This window comes from Falco peregrinus, chromosome 10 (assembly GCF_023634155.1).
Source record: "Falco peregrinus isolate bFalPer1 chromosome 10, bFalPer1.pri, whole genome shotgun sequence".
Classification (NCBI taxonomy): Eukaryota; Metazoa; Chordata; class Aves; order Falconiformes; family Falconidae; genus Falco; species Falco peregrinus.
The window spans coordinates 8759987-8777092 of NC_073730.1; the positions used below are offsets into that span (position 1 = coordinate 8759987).

Below are 17106 nucleotides of genomic sequence, written 5' to 3' on the forward strand. Positions count from 1 at the left end.
AGTAATCTTACTCTGAAGGACATACGGTTTGATTAGTATCTGTTCTGGAATTCTTCAGGTATTTTCTTGTCTTTCGAACAACCACGATGAGCTAAAGAGCACAGAAAGTGGAGAAGATATTTCTAGGGACAAGTCTATAAAAGCGAAAATAGGCATAATGAGGGAGTGTGCTCTCAGCAGCAGTTGGGACTTGAACGTGGTACCAGTAGCAAAGCTCTGTAGGTGAGTTTGAAGAAAGGCTTTTACAGACAAAGGAATTTTGAACTGTAGCCTGAAATCACGGCAACTGTGTGTAAAGGGAGCAGCTTAATGGTTTCTGAAAGCAGACAGCAGGCATTCAGTTGTTCATATGCTATGGAGATGAGATGTTTGCAGTCCTCGTAAAGCCAATGATCCTGATTGTGTGAGCATGGTGTAGCGACTGAGAGCTGGGTTGTGACCTGTATTGAGATGAAGTTTGTCTTGAGAGTGTGCTGGGAGGATGTTGGGGAACTTTGAGCTTGTGGTTTTTGTTGTTTGAGTAGCAGGAATAGAATTAGCTCAGAGATGAGTCACTTGTTGATTGGAGGAAGAAAGAATCATACAGTAGGATCTCTGGTTTTTATGAAGATGGCTTGTGAATTCCATCAAAGAACTTACTGCAGCATCCTTTAAAGCAGATTTCAAGCAATACTGGTTGAACTTCCTCTTCTGCTGGATTTTCTGGTGGTGGTGGTGTTTGTGTCTTTGGTGGTTAGTGTAGAAGAGTGAATTCTTTTGTGTTGATGATGTTAGTGTATGTTCCCCTGTGGTGTGTTGGAGTTGGCTTTCCAACACAGGAAGTAGGGGGTCTTGGCCACAAAAGGATTTGTGCTATCACCTGCTTCAAAGCTTCAGTATCTGTCTCTTGGATTAGCCTTGTCTCATCCAGTCAGAGTCCATTAGCTGTGGTCTGAATGGAAGAAGAAATGATTAGCAGTAATAGACTGGCCGTTGCAGTATTTTTGATACATTTCATTTAAAACTTCTAGTAAATCCATCAGTGTTTTCTCGGGTAAAGATAGCAGTAGCATTGTATCAAGTTTATTTCTTTAAGTTTCACGTCTTTCATCTTTTCAAAGAGAAGATAACTGAATTGAGTTACTGGATGGCAAATCTGTTTTGGTTTGTTTCATGGTCCTGTGACTTTGGAGGTTTATAGCTTCCTTTTTTCAGAAACTACATCTTGGAACTCAAGGTCATGAAACCCCATGTACTGTACTTGTACAAAAGGGGACAAACTTGGCTTGGGAAGAATTTTTGCATATCAGTAAATTGAAATGGTACTTTGAGGTAAATCCCAAAGCAGAAAATTGGCATTTGTTTATGCAGAAGACATAGAAACTTTAGAACCTTAGTCTTCAGTCTCTTAAAGAGAGATGAGAAGCACCTCAGCACCTGCTGAATGGCCTTTCCCCGCCTACCAGATTTTCACCTTATTTTATCAAAATCTCCCTGCCAAATGCTCAAGCCTTGAAGAAATTGTAGCTCACTTAATAAAGCTTGAGCTTTGCTTTTCTGGGGCTTTTGTAGTAGACATAGTTAGAATGTGATGTGTGTTGCCTGCCTTTCAGGTGCCCCTGCCCCACACCCTTCCCCTCCCTAGGAGGGAGACTCTACAACAGAGCTCCAGCCTAACTCCAGTTTCTCCCGCTACCGTCGACCTCACCCTCAAGGTATGTACCACATCCCTCTAAGGGTTGTTTTCTTGCATGCAGGGGAAAAAGTTAATGGAGAACTTGCTGGTGAACCTTTTTTTTAGAGCCTTCCTTTGTTTCCTCTGCTGAACTGCTTTTGCATATAAACGGATGGCTGAAACACAAGACTATCAAAGGATGCATTTAAATTACAATTCTCTAACCCCATTTTGCATTAACACTTGGCATCTCAACCAATCTTGGCTCCCACTGCCCTGAAAAAAAAGATCCTAGCATTTTAGCATTGTACAATAGTGTTCATGACAAACCATCAGAATGCAGGTGAGGTGTGTTCTGAGAGTTTAGCTTAAAGTAAGTTGCCTGGTTTGGTATTAAAGGCTGTAAGGAGGTGCCTTGTAAGCCAAGCTTGATTTCTTCTTAGCTGTAAGATTTTGGTGCAGTGATAATGTGGTTTTGAGTTGGATGGCTGAAGTTCTATATAATGAAATGTAGGTGGTGGTTTTGTGTTTACGAAGGGCAGTTTGATCAGGTAGCCAGAACGTGTTTTGTCGTGTTAATAAATGTTCTGTTTTCTGCTCTCCAGTGTAGAGCAAGTGTGTAGAATATTTGGAATGGTGTTTTCCCATTTTGTTGGATTTTGGACTGTGCGTATTATATAACTCACTAACATAGAGTTGGGCTGTAGCTTTGCTACTGTATATTTAGAAGGTGTTGGTCTCTTTTTTTTTTTAATTATTTTTATTTTTTTGTGTCCTAGATCTGCTTTGTGTTTGTGACTGCAGGTGTCTGAACAAGTAGAAATATTGTTGCTGCTTCTAGTATTAAGGAAGAGTGATGTTTGAACTTAGTTTCTCTAAAACTTTAAAAGATTAAAAAAAACTAGGGATTGGATGTGGAACTAACACTTTGGAGAAAATTGCTTGTCAATCCCAGTGAGACTTGTCTCACTGGCATGGTTTGACAGCTGCTTGCTTGCGTTCTCTACAGATGATAGTTATTAATGATCTCTCATTGAATCTTTGCTTTTCTTTTTTTAACACCTTATTTCTGGGTGGGGGGGTGGGAATAACATTACTTTTAAAACAATAGACCAGCAAAAATTGGAAGAGGGCTGAAGAGGGACAGCTAATTTAACAAAAATCTGGGTTTCTATTGCATTCTTATGTAATAAGTTACCATAATCTGACTTTCTGGCGCCTGAAAGCACTTTTTTCTAAAATAGCAGTCTCTTAACTACTTTAGCAGCTGGATATCTGATTCACATGTAATGCAGGTAGGAATGTTACTATAGCATGATGCTGCAGAGAATGTGACACTGCTCAGTTACAAAGCAAACTGTGGTATTTGTCATTCATACTGCAGTTTCTTTCTGCTGTTCTGGTGTTGGTGGTTTGATTGCTTTCTCAGTGGATGATAGACCTTGGATGTGTGCTAACAAAATATGTCAAACATCTGTGGTTTGAGGCTACCTTGAAGAAGATTCTGACCAAAATCTGAATGGAAAGGCATTTGAAAGCAGCTTTGACTCTAACTTCTCTATTCCAGCCACTGGAGCTCTGACTCCCTTTTGCAAATGCTGAAGGCAACAGGCTTGTTTTGCAGCATGGACTGAGATACTATCACTTTCACAACAGGCCTTCTGATTCATTACAGAGCAGAGCTGCTCTTTATGTCATCCTTTGCAACATAATACTTGCTTCTTTTTAAAGAGACTTCTGGAGCAGCAGAGAGGAAAGCGTTTAGATCCTTCTCCTAAAGGAGCAAAATCTCCAGGCTCTGCCTCCATAAAGGAATAATCCTTACACCTCCTCTTTCCTCCATCCCCTATCACAGACTGTCTGTGAGGAGTCACAGCAGGGGAACTCAGCCACAATTGCTCCCACTACTTGGCATCATTCTGCCAAGGTGCAGGTATAAGGTGCTCGCATGGGAAGGCTTGTTGAGATCTCTTGTTTCTTTGGAGTAACTTTGCTGAAGACATCTTTACTAAGGCAGACGTTGTCTTAAGGACTTAGCTGATAGGACTGTTGGTAGGTAAGGAGCTGAGCAAAAGAAAGTCCAAAGCAATATTCAGCTGAGCTGCCTGGCCCTCTCCCATGTTCCAAGGTTCCATCTAAAATTCTTGTGTAGGCATCTGGTCCAGAATCTGAAACATTTCAACTTTGTTTTTCTCTTCACTTAAGCTTTGGTGTACTTAAGGCACATTGGTATTTGTCTCCAGTTAAGTTTTTGGGTATACTTACTGGGCCTTTATTGCCATGTGAAGGCCCTAGCAGGTCAGCGGTGAAAAGATGCCTCAAGCAACCATGATCTCCAACGTGTGCTCTCCTTTTCCCACAGCTGAGCGATCAGTGAAATTACAGCGCTTTCCCCAGCCTCAGTTAATTTAGAGCCTGTTACTCCTTCATATCTGGTCTGTAGGTGGTGCTGTGTAGGCACTCCTAGGGTACCAGTGTCTTTTACATCTTTTTTCTGGCTTAAGAAGTTAAAGATTGTTAAGGAGCTTTCTAAGAGCAAAGCTGTTAGAAAACTCAGATTTCTGTTACATGTCTTTTATTGCAAATTGGAAAATTGAAGACAAAATACAGTATGTAGACTCCAGTTTTTGGTATCGGTAGTTTCTCCAGGAGATCATGAGACTTGGTGAACATGGTAGGAGCTTCTATACCTTCTTTATTCAGATGTTCACAGGTGGTATTTCACTTTCTTTTAGTACCAGTGCATTACCCTGTCTTACCAGAGCCTGTGGCGATCAGAAAGGAGCTTGTAGTGTTACCTGTACCCCACCTTAAGCAAAACCCTTTCCAGCAGATTAATAATAAATTTTGAAGTTTGCCCTGTCTGAAATGTTGTGGAGGGGGAACAGACTGCTTGCTGGGGAAGGTGGCCTCAAAAATGAAAATAGGTGACTTGGCTCCAAACGAGTTAATGCGTAACAAAGTTTATCTTTACTCTTTTGAGGAATGCAGAACTCTTTTATTTTTTTTTTCTCTCCCCCCCCCCCCCCCCCCCCCCCATATGGGTGTGTATTGATCACCTGTTACCCAGTTCTTTCAGTAATGTTTTGGGGTTTTTATCACTTCTGAAACATCTAGACAAATAACTTGAGTCATGTTCAGTCTGTCCAGACTCTGCCTACCTCATGTACAACAGGGTAGGTTGAAAGGATGACTTATGGAGACTGCAAGTCTCAGTTAGGGAGCTCTATTGATGCAGGTAGTGAGGTCAATTTGTTGGTGAGTATATATTTGTCCCTTTACATATACCATTAAAGACAGCACCTGGTCTTGAGAACCTTACAGTCTGCCAGATGAGCAGTTTCAGTCTATGGCATCCAGCTGTACTAGCAAAATCTTTGTTTCAACTGGGGACAGCTGAAGGTTGTAGAGAAATCCATGGACTGTGTGTTCAAGCCTTTAAATAGTGTGGTCTGAGCATTTGTATTTCCTTTTCAGTAGTCCCTCACAAGTGTCCCTCAGTTCAGTTTTGGCATTGCGTGTCTAATGTAGCAATAATTTGATAGTTACTGGCTGCAGTGAAACAATAGTTCTTTCCACTTTTGGTGAAAGATAGTTGTATAAAATATTTCAATTGAAGTTTCATCTTCCTTGCTGTGCAAGACTTAAATTCAACATTATTATAGAAAGAGGAGCATGAAGCATTTTTAGCATTAATGTAAAGCAGTGCGCGCAAGCTGTCAGCTCATGATTGCTTCTTGAACAGCAGTTGCTTTGGAAATCTAAACTTGACTACAGTCATGTTTACTGAAGTGTGCATTAGATATTTTTGGTGATTGCTCAAAATGGATGATTTACCAAGAAAGCAAGGGGCCATTTCATTTCAGTGGCCCAAATAACTTGTAAGTAAAGAACCTCATAGACATACTTAGAGAGATTTTTACCTTTCTTTTGCTCTTTATGTCAAACAAACCCAAGCCAAATTAGTGTGAGTGAATTCTCTTTTGAGTATTGAATGTTAGAACAATGAACTGTGCACGTGTGCAGTTGGAACAGATAAGAAGCTCCAACTTAAGGCTGTATGCTTTTGCATGAACAGAGTTGCACGATTATGGTGACTTTTTTTAAGAGAGGCTCGCATGAAGCCTGAATTGCCTTTTGAACTCAAAAGTACTGTTAAGAGGAAACTGTTTGACTTGTTGGAACTTCCTAATAGATAAAGAAATTTGTTTTCTTTTACATAGATGGAGTCTGCACGCAAAGCATGGGAGAATTCCCCAAACATGGGGGAGAAGAGTTCACCAGTGACTTCAGCAGCATCTCCCATTGCTGGTGGCAGTGGCAGTAGCAGCAGCAGCAACAACACTGGGCCAAGCAGCGGTACTTACAGCTCTTTCTCTAGTGCATCAATGCCTCCTATTCCTGTGGCCTCAGTTACACCAACAACTTCGCTAACAGGTACCAGATGTCACGATTGTAGCATCCTGTTGTATTGTTCCTTGGTTAAGTTTTTCAAGAGATTAGATGCCCTTTGGCGTTATTTAATGCAAAGCTAACAGAAGTTTTATGCTAGTATGAAATGTCAGATCTGACCAACAAGGAGATACTAACTAACAAGGAGATACTTGACCTACTTCACTTCAGTCAGCTGAAAGGAATATTAAAATGACATCTCTCTGCCTATGCTACTTACATGGACTTGAAAGAGAAGGCAAACTTCTCCTGTCGGCTGCCTTATTGGTTTCATTTTGTTCAGCTGAATGAAGGCAAGCAAGCAGATTTTAGAGCAGATGGTAGTTCCGATATTCAGCTAACTGTGATGTTACTGTCATTGTGTCATATGAGCTTCAACAGCTCATACCAAAAACCCCTTTGCACTAGGTGGAGCAAATGTCCAGCTGCTCTTCACACACACTACTGGTTGCCACCTTGGTTCTTGCAGCAAACAAAAGGTGCTCTATCTGGTTAAACGTTCACACCTTGGAATGTTAGAATGTATGCCCAAATCTCAGCTGAAGTACTTGAAAAAGACCTTTCTTTGGAGCCAGCCATCAACCATGAGAGGCACAATGTTGTGTAACTAACCAAGATTTCTACTTCAGTATTTGAATATGCTCCTTTCTGTACTTCAGAAGGGAGATGTATTATGGTTGCAGCACTGCCTATAGTGAACTTAACAGAATTGTCCTGCCTGTCAGTTTTACATTGATGGGAACAGCTGCATTAGGTTTCAGTGTTCTTTACCATTTGTGACTGCGCTTGCAGAACTGACCCAAAACTTTGACTGTTGAAAGATGAGGCTTTGAAATACCTTCAGCTGTCTTATAATGTGTTGCTTGCTTCCCTCCTCATAGGGGCTGGAACATACACAACCTCTTCACTGAGTACGAAGACTGCAAGCACCTCAGACCCACCTAATATATGTAAAGTGAAACCACAGCAGTTGCAGACGAGCAGCCTAGCTTCTGCCAGTCACTTTTCCCAGCTCAGCTGCATGCCATCCCTCATTGCCCAGCAACAGCAAAGTCCCCAGGTCTACGTGTCTCAGTCTGCAGCAGGTAATAGTGTTTATTGCTGAGAAGCCATGTGTCTGCTTTTTTGGGAGCTCTGAAGCTGAAGAGTTTAATTCAGTTCTGGTTTTATCTGCAGTAAAGGCAGAATGATGGAGAGCACTCTGTAATCAAATATTCACTAATTGTCTGCTCTAAATATGCAAGCTTCTGTCAGTGAGGACAAAGATAATGCTGTGGTGTTAGTTTGAGGAACCCAAGTTTGAATCTCTTGATACGCCATTTTTCTGTTGCAGAATTGTTAATCACCACTTAATAACAAGAATGGCTTAGTCTTGACTTCTTTCTTAAAGTGCTACAGTTGTTCAGAATCATGGCATTTTCCTTTAACAAAGCCCCACGTATAGTTACCCTATTAACACATTACGTGACAGTGTAGCATGTTCTTCCCCTTCTTTCACCAAAACACTGGCTTTGGCCAGAATCTGTTGCTCATCTCCCAAAACCTGTATGGGGCTGAAGATGCATATGCAAGAGCAGTAGATTCTGGAGGCAAATTGGAGAAGATCCCATAGCTGGTTAGGGACGCAGCTCTCCAGTTCTGTTCTCCTATCTCTCTGGTAGCTGTCACACTGGGAGGCACTGACAGTGGCTGCATCTCTAATTCTTGATGAAAACCTTTCTAGCGGGGAGATAGTTGGAATCGGGTACTAATTGTATTGCTCTTCCTGAGGTGCTGCAGCTCAAATCCCAGCATTTTATATGGATACAAGTCATCTATTCAATACCCAACATGCACGTTTGGCACCACCTTCTCTGGCCCAACAGCAAGGCTTTCAACCAGGGCTTTCTCAGGTATTTGGGGTTGTTTGTTTGTTTTTTTTTCCCCTCCCCCTTCCCTGTCCATACTGCTGTTAAAAGTTCTACTGAGGAGCTAATGGGGGACAGGGGTTTGTGAGACTAAAGACTCTGCAAAAATGATGTCATGCCTACCCTTGATACTTCATTCTAGTGCATGCAGGCTTATATTTGTTTGATTTCTGCTGTTCCTGAGAATGAAAGCATTTGTCATGAAAGCTGAGAGAATAAGCTTTAACTCACGGATATACTTTATGTAAAAGTACGTATTCACGGGAAGTGTCTGTGTGGCCATCTTAGTGCAAGTCTGTTTTGTAGGCAAATCTAAATGATTCATTCTGTTTATGCTGGTTATTTGCAAGGAAAAGTGTAAAATTCAACTAGAAAGTAATTTTCTGAATGCAAGCAATACCAGCTCTGCGTGCAGCCTTGGGATTTGATATTCTTTGTTTACTTTTTATAGTGTTACACAAATCCTGGCTCACACATGACTGTAGCTTTTCCACATGACTTTTGTCCTTGGATATTTAGTGGTTTCTTTTTTTTATGCAGCCTGCTTCAGTTCAGCAAATCCCCATCCCCATCTATGCACCTCTGCAAGGGCAGCATCAAGCTCAGCTGAGTTTAGGAGCAGCACCAGCTGTTTCACAAGCCCAAGAGTTGTTCAACTCCTCCTTACAACCTTACAGGTAGGTAGCATATGCAAATTTCTTTGGTTTTTGAGTGACAGAATTTATAGAACTTGCTTCCCTGCATACTTGTGTTCTGTGCTTAATAGCTGCCTCATCTTCCTGTCTTCCCCAACATCTTTCATCTGTCTGGCTGAGAGAGAGCTCTGTATGCGGATTGTCTGGCTAGTCTGCATGCACAGATGTAGTTACAAAATTGTGGGTTCAAAAATGCGTGATTATTTGTATTTTTAGTAAGCGAGGCTAAAAAGCTGAAAACATCACTTTCATACTAAGAGAACAGAAAAAGAGGAGTCTGTCCATTTAATTCAGTAATTTGTGTTTGTTATTTTGCAATCAATCCAATATTGGAGTCTTGAAACACTTTGAAATCCTAGTTTGAACCCCCTACGTGGTAGAAACTTGATTTCAGATCTGTAGGGGATAGCAGGTTATGTTTTAGAATAAATGTTTTCTGTATTTGCTACAAAAGATAATAGGAAGACCCAGATCTCTCAGGTCTCAGTGATAGTCGAACAGATTTTCATTGTAAGCCTTTCCAGAGCTTCCTTGCTGTTCCTATCAAAACTCATTCACAGTGGTATAATTCTGACAAATTTTTTTAGTTTCACTTTGAGAAAGTTTCTTTGGAAATTTATTTACAATGTTTTGAGTGTGCTGTAGAAAATACCTGCTTGTTGCAACAGAGAGGGCTGAAGCCATGGAAGGTTTAATTCACTGCATGTGTACCCTGACTTTGTGCTTGGCTGACTTTGGATCAAATACTGCTTGGCCTGCCTGCCGCAGCTGACGAAAGTTGTTGCAAACAGTTGGCTAGCTGCAGAAACACAATCAGTCTGGCATGTGGTCCAGATTAAATAAATGCTTCTGGGTGATCTGGTCACGCACAAACCCAGTATTAATGGAGTTTTGGGTTGTGCTATTTATAAGAGTATGAATGCTTTTCCCACATCATTAAAGGTGCAGAGGAGGATAAGCTTTGAGATGTATAGGTTACTGGTTTAAAAAATAAGAGGGGGAAAAAAAAAAAGCTTGTCAGTGTGTTTGTTTGCATTGAAGACAGCCCTCTGCATACGTTCTAGTTCTAGAAAAGTTTCTCCAATGCTTAGGGTGCAATTGTAAGAATGTTTTGCAGTTAAGGAAAGGTACAGGACAAAGCTAAGCCAGGTGTTCCGTCAGGCAAGCACACAGTCACTGTCATAACAGATTAACAGGACCGGTGCTATGTTGGTACATATTGACCAGGTGATAAAATGAGAAGTGTTTTTACATCAAAAAACACTCTTGAGCTGATAAGCTTTGAGAGGGGCATTAATTTAAAAACTCTTGATTCTTCAGTCTGAATGTGGCTATTTAGCCCTTAATGGAGATAACTTGGATAAATGCTTCTGATGGACTAAAACAACCTGTCTGTGGTGCTTTGCTGTAGTTCTTTGGTCTTTGTTTTCTAAACAAACTGCAGCTTCCCCATGCTGGTGACAAGGGAATTGAATATCTAGTTAAAATTAAAGGCTGTGGTGTCTCTGTGTTACTATTTTGAAACTAAAACGTTCATTTGGAACCTACAATATTCAGCATGCAGTGATTTAACCTGTAAGTATTAGAAGTTGGGATTGTGGGGATCTGTGAAGTCAAGAGAACAAAGCAGTTTACTTGATGACTGAGTGGAACTAGTCATGTGGTACTTCCCAGTGGTCCTATCTTACGGCACAGAAATTTAAGAACTGGTAGCTTCTGTAAGTTACAGTTAAGTTATGCAAAAACTATTTTAGCACACATCTAAATAGCTAAGTGTGCTTTAAATAGAAAGCCTAGCCATTTTTTTCTTGTGGTCTTTAGCGTCTATTATTTTGTTGTGTGCAGAGTAAATAGAAAAATCTGCCTTTCTCAGGTGAAAATCTGTTCATTATTGCTAAGAATTCTAATTCCATTTGAAGGATATAACCTGGGTTCTTAATTTTTGGTGTCTCATTGTTGAGCTCTGTCTGCATTTTTATGTACAATGCTTCAATCTCTTGCAGATCCCAGCAAGCTTTTATGCAAAGTGGTTTGTCTCAGCCGTCGCCAGTAGTTCTGTCTGGTACAGCCTTACACAACTTCCCAGCAGTACAACACCAGGAGCTTGCTAAGGCACAGTCGAGCCTGGCATTTCAACAGACTTCTAACACACAACCTATTCCTATCTTATATGAACATCAACTGAGTCAAGCTTCAGGACTGGGAGGCTCTCAGCTTATTGATACACACATTATCCAGGTAGAAAATGCTCCCAAATGCAAAAGTTCTGCAATTGTTTGATACGGATAATGCAGTAATAAATCCAGTATTGCTCAGCTCGGGATAAGCCCACCCTCTGTGATAATTACATGATAGTCAAGGTGGCAGGAAACTTACACTTGAATAAAAATGTAGTTTTAATTTCATAAAGGTACATTAGCATAATCTCTGAATTGAAGCTTGTTCCCCAGACCACAGGGCTCCTTGCGCTTCCTATCACTAACTGGAGCTTCAGGTTTGATTTCTGTTATGGTAGGTGATAAATGGCTATTCTACCACTTGAAAGTGAGAGCTTTATCACAAGCTGAAACCTTCAGTTGTCAGCTTCCTATGCTGTGGTTTCTACTGTACTAGTTGAAAGAGAGAGTGACATGCCATGCTGTCTCAGAACTGCACTCCTAATTATTCTTAATGTAATGGTGTGTCTTACTCTTCCTAGGCCAGAGCTACACTCACTCAGGCTTCAAATCTGTACTCTGGGCAAGTTCAACAGCCTGGCCAGAGCAGTTTCTACAACACTGCACAGTCTCCCAGTGCTCTCCAGCAGGTAAACTATGGCATGGTAAATTTCCTAAATTGTATTCTTCTTAAAAGCATGTTGTTGTTGATGGGTTTTGTGGGGTTGGGGTGGAGGTGAGGGGCTGAGACAATCTTTAATACTTTCAAAATGCAAGAATTAAAAATTGATAGCAAAGGAGAGCTACTGCAGCAGCACTGAAAAAGTGAATTGCTGAGAAGTTAGAGGGCCTACAAGTTCATGTTGATTATTTGTCTGGCATCCTTCTTTTAAATAGTTCATTTTTTAGTGCCAGGCAAAGATCTGATTGGCATAGTGATGTTGCTAATTGATTGAGACATACCTGCCTTTATGGGGGGCAGGTATCAGTTAGTGATGGTGGAGGGACACACAAACAAACTCCAGGTGCTTAGTGCAGCCTAGTTGTTAACAGCAGATCTCATTGAGGTGAAACCTCAGAGCTGCTACGTATGTCAACGATATCAGATATGTAGAAAACAAATGAGAAGTCATCAGATGAATGATCACACAGGCAAACAGGACAACCAAGTTAGTAATCGGTAACCTACATCAGGAGGTTTATAAAGTAACTCCAGTGACTTCAAGTTTTTCAAATTCTTTTGTGAAATAGCCATTAGTTTGCTGTGTGCAAGCATTCTGTCATATTTACAGGATGCTATCTAATTGTTCCCACCTTCTAGTTCAATTCTTTTAAGTGGCTTTAAAACAAAAAGAAGCTTATGATGGACTGGTTTATTATAGCCTACTTCATACGCATGAAAAGGCAGAAGTTTAGAAGAGTCTTAAGAAATTGGATGTCATCTGTTGTAAATCTAGCATAAAGTTTTAAGGCCCTTTTAGAAGGGTTAGTGCTTTTACTGTGTTCAAGCTTGGCTGTCTCTACTTTTAATCTGTTACCCTTCAGAGCAGAACGCTAGTAAGTAGTTCAAATCTGGAGAATATATCATTCTTCAAGTCACACTCGGAATATAATTTTGCACATTGTGGATTGATGGTCAGACTAGGAAATGCAGTAACACGTGCCAGTCAAGTCACTGCTATGGTATTTTCACATTTATCACTACCATTCTGTGGTGTTTTCAGCCTACAGCACTCCCTGTTAATGCAAGCGGGGGACAGGCCAAGGTTTGGGTGTTTTTTAAGCTCTGACTGCTGGCTTTTGAGACTCCTGGAAACTTAAAATCTAGTTTCTATCCCAGTGTCCTCACGATGACTAAAAATACTTGAAGTAAATAATCCCATCCATCCTTTTCAACTGGCTATTTCATTCTACTTCTATTTTCTGAGTTTAATTAAACTTACTACTTCATACAATGAAATCATGGTGAAGGATGTTAAGAGTTAGGAGCTACCATGCAGTTTTGTTTCTGAAAAGGAAAGACCCAAGTGCCATTAGAACTGATAAATACAAACTAAACAACAAATTCACTTATTTGCTTGCAGCTCTCTGGGTAGATGGATGAACTCATTAAGCCATTTAACTTCGACATAGCTGAAATCACAGAGCTAGTAAAGAAAGTTAAATAATGGCCCTTGTGTATATGTTACTGGTGATTTTGTACTTTTTTCCAGGTGACAGTACCTTTGCCAGGATCGCAGATTTCTTTGCCCAACTTTGGATCCACAGCACAACCACTTATTGCCCTACCCCAGTCTTTACAACCACCACTACAGCACACACCACCACAAGCGCAGGCTCAAAACCTAAGCAGACCTGCACAAGTAACCCAGCCTTTCAGAGGATTAATCCCAGCAGGAACTCAACACAGCATGATTGCTGCAACTGGAAAGGTAACAGTATTGGTAGATGTATGGTACAAAACAATACAAAGTGCAGCTGTATGCTGTTTTGTAGAAGCAGCATGGCATTCTTGCATCTAAAAATCTGCCTTCACTTTAAAAGGTAGGGAGGGGAAGGTAAAATCCAGTCAAGGTTAGTTCCTCGGTGACTGGGTCTGTGCATTTTGCGAAGGTTTAGCTGAGGTTTTTGTAGCTAACTTGATAGTAGTCCATTTACACCGTAGGAATACCTAGATTGATAATGACTTTGCAGATTAGTAGAGTGTTTCATGTAGAATCCATGTCAAAAATAGTACAGAGCCATTGTTAGAGCAGCAGGCCGACAACATTACTCTGTCAGGGCTGGCTTCTAATTCTGGTCATGCATGTTTATTCTTTTTTTGGTGGTTTTTTTTTTCTTTGTTTCTGATCTCATACTGGAGCAAGTTGTATGGGATCTAACTGGAATTTTAGGAGCTTCAATGGACACCATATCTGCTGTAACCTTAAACCAGAATTAAACTTCAGTAATGTTGCCAGGGATCTGCTTTTCTGAATAGCACAGCAAGGTGCATATTGAGAACATAGCCTTGTATGCAAGGCAGGACCTTTGATGTGTAAAAAACAAAATATAAATAATATATGTATATTAAAAAAAAAAAGCTGGTCTTGCAGCTGAAGAAGACTCCTTGAGTGACAGCTCCAGTAAGGAGATAAAACTTGAATACCTAGGAGGGAATTCTCTCCTTTATTTGGAGCTGCTGTGGTAATTGGTAATGAGGGGATGTGTGGAGCTGGTTTCCAATCACAAGGTCTCTTGTCTTAGATGGAATCACAGATTTACAGGCACCTGGGATTTTCGGATAGTGTGCAGCACAACGCAGTTGCAGCATACTTTCAGGTGAGCAGTGGGTGATAACACTGGATGTGAACACAGCTAAGCTTCCTGTCAGATACAGCAAGGTCTTTTCCCAGTGCAGGGAACAATTTAGCTCTGGAGCTGCACCTGAAATCTTTACAGCTTGTGGCCTAGACTTTTAGGATGCTTTTGACTGTAAAATGACCCTGCTGTCCCCATGGTTTACAGCTGTGATAAGAAAAATTTCTCTTGGGCATTAATTCCATGTCTTGGACAGTAGTGACAACCACAATTCCACATCGCCTAGATGAAGTTTTCATACTGTCACCCACCAGAATATGTGGTGACTTGCACCATGCAGTTTTCTAGCTATATAGGATCTGGCCAAAGCTTTTCACCTTTATAATTTTTATGAGCCCATCTTCCAAGCAGCAGCGTATTTCTTGCTACAGTTGTCATTGGAGAACGATTGTGCATTTCAGCAAGGAATGAGGAGGAACTGCGGTGGGGTGGATGGTGGCCTTAAGTGGCTTTTCTGCCCTTTGTTAAGGGTTCCATCATGTTCCTGCTGAAGAAAGTCAACTTAAAACAGCCACTCGCTTTTAACTGATTTATTGGGGCTGTTATGCTTCATGGTCTTGTGTGGAAAGATACTGCTCCAGAGACTAATCTATTCTGTTGAGCATATCTGCAAAATAACATGCAAGACTCATTGCTCCAAGTGTGAAGATTTTTTTGCATGAATGACAGCTGGTTTCGCTGTGCTTTTGGTTTTTTATAGAACTGGATTATTTTATGGCATTCTTTTCTTCAGCATTTTTCAGGATTATATCTAAATATTTTCATGTGGTACCTGAGATGAGGAAGGAAATTTCAACCCTGAAACATTTTTTTTTTTTTAGGGCCAAATATATGAAATGAGTTACAAATCCCCTTTCATTATGCAGGATTATCAAGTTAGAAAGCCAGTAGCATTGCTGGAAGTGCCAGATAGCGCAGGAAAGTTGTACACAGAGGTGCTTGTGGTGCTGGGGTTGTACAAATTATAGGAAGCTGTTGTGCAATTTGGCTTTCGCCTCCACTTAAATGACCTATTTTAATTGAGAAAAATGTGAGGTAAGCTAACAGTTACTTAGTAAATGTAATGTCTCTTTGAATTGAAATTAGCATGTCAATTGCTGTGTTTTTCAGATATCGGAAATGGATCTGAAGGCGTTTGGAGGTGGCATTGATGTTAAACCTGGAACACCACCAGTTAGTGGTAGAAGTACTACTCCAACCTCCAGTCCCTTCCGGTAAATCTCTCTTAAGCTCAAAATTCCTTGAAATCAGAGCTAGAAAATGTACCTAGTCATGCATAAGCAGCCAATTCTGAAAGGTGTGAGGTGGGGGGCTACTAATATAAAAATACAATGCTTGATCTTAAATGAAAAGCAGCATTCCAGTACATCATCAGGTCTGCTATAGCTGGTCAGAAGTACGTAGCTTTGAAATTAAAATATTAAAAATATTTTTTTTTGATTAAATTAAACTAAGCAAGTAATGTAAAATGACCTGGGATTGTACCAGGAAAGCACAGTACTTTGGGATAAAACTCCAAGACAGTTTATTTTAATTGCAGTGCTCAAAATAAAAACACTTAAAGGCTTACACCACAGTTGTGGCAACAGTTCTATTGGAGAACTTTAAATTGTTGCAAGACCTATAAGCTTCTCAAGTGAAATTAGTAAGATGTTTGCAGGTTTGCTTGGTTAATTGACAGAATTACCAGCATCTGGCTCATATGCACATGCACTTCATGGTAGATCTGTTGGGCTGCTTGTGGATGAAGTCATTAGTGGGCAGAAGGAACCTGAATATGGAACTTTGGTTCAAGATAGTTTTGTTCTTGAAAGCTGCGCTTCTGTGCATAGTGACCGTATTTACTGGCTTTCACTGCAGCAGACTGACAGTGTTCAGGCTTTCCTAGGGAAGTAGAAATGACAGCTTGAACTCAGTGCTGGAGTCATACCTCCAGTACTTCACCTAAGAAACAAAGTGAAGGGGTGAGGAGGAAGAAACTTGAATTTGCAAGCTAGTGAGCATTTAGGACAATTGACTTTGATGGTACTTATCTTAAAGATTCTTCTACACAAGAAGTCCTTTCTAGCAGCCAGGGCAGGGTTTATCATAAGCTTTTGCTCTTAAGTGTAGAGGTGCTGGGGAGATTGACAAAAGCATACTAGATCACAAGAGTTCAGGGTGAAAACTAAACAGACTTCTTTAAGCTTACAAAATGTTGGTGTGTATTGAGTTTAGCTGGCTTCCTTCAGCTGGTGCCCCCTGCTCATTTTATGTTGTGTATCACCCACACACTCTTCGTGAGAAGTCTGCAAATCAAGCTCCATTTCCTAAAGAAAGCTGTTTGCCCTTTTCTCTTTCTCTCAGGGCTGTTTGGTGTGCTTCCCCCAGGTAGTCTTTCAGGCTTCATTTAATTCATGGTGATTCAACACCTCTTAAAAGTTTTAATGGAAGATCGTATTCTTAGCCATATAAAGCAGAGGGACAGCATTTTCTGTGAATTCTTGAAAGCTGTTCAAGTGCATTTTGAAACATTTGACAGCAGGTCAGAGTGGAAGCAGCTGCACATGACAGCTTCTGCTGCACGTGCCTAATGCCTGTTGTGACAAGCTCTGAACTTGACATGACAGCAAACAGTGTCAAGGGGTAGGACTGAACCTAAGCAAGCAGGGATGGGAAGAACAACACACTTTTAACATCAGTGTGTTACAGATACTTTTGGGAAATGTCTCTTTCATACAGACTTTGCACTGGAATTTTTACATATCCCAAGTATTTCTGATTGTGGTTTCTCTTTGTATTCTTAAGTTCTGAGTTTGTCTACATTTGAAACTAGTAGTAGATACAGAAGAATATCAGATACCAGCTCCTCTAAGAGATTATTTTTTCCCCTCGAGCACTGA

At 40.6% G+C, this 17106-nt stretch overlaps 1 protein-coding gene across 22 annotated transcripts in view; it reads left to right on the plus strand.

Moving 5' to 3' along the window:
* The window catches only part of PRRC2C (proline rich coiled-coil 2C), a 75527-nt gene that overhangs the window by 53242 nt on the left and 5179 nt on the right, over window positions 1-17106 (plus strand). For 6 of the 22 annotated variants that reach the window (XM_055814813.1, XM_055814821.1, XM_055814826.1 and 3 more), the window contains 10 exons: window positions 1593-1694; window positions 5878-6091; window positions 6988-7191; window positions 7877-7998; window positions 8554-8690; window positions 10712-10946; window positions 11407-11529; window positions 13078-13296; window positions 14111-14185; window positions 15335-15438. In XM_055814813.1, coding sequence (XP_055670788.1) covers window positions 1593-1694; window positions 5878-6091; window positions 6988-7191; window positions 7877-7998; window positions 8554-8690; window positions 10712-10946; window positions 11407-11529; window positions 13078-13296; window positions 14111-14185; window positions 15335-15438 — 1535 coding nt within the window. The remainder of the gene's footprint in view (window positions 1-1592; window positions 1695-5877; window positions 6092-6987; window positions 7192-7876; window positions 7999-8553; window positions 8691-10711; window positions 10947-11406; window positions 11530-13077; window positions 13297-14110; window positions 14186-15334; window positions 15439-17106) is intronic. The other 16 variants (XM_055814823.1, XM_055814824.1, XM_055814831.1 and 13 more) reach the window with 8 other exon arrangements.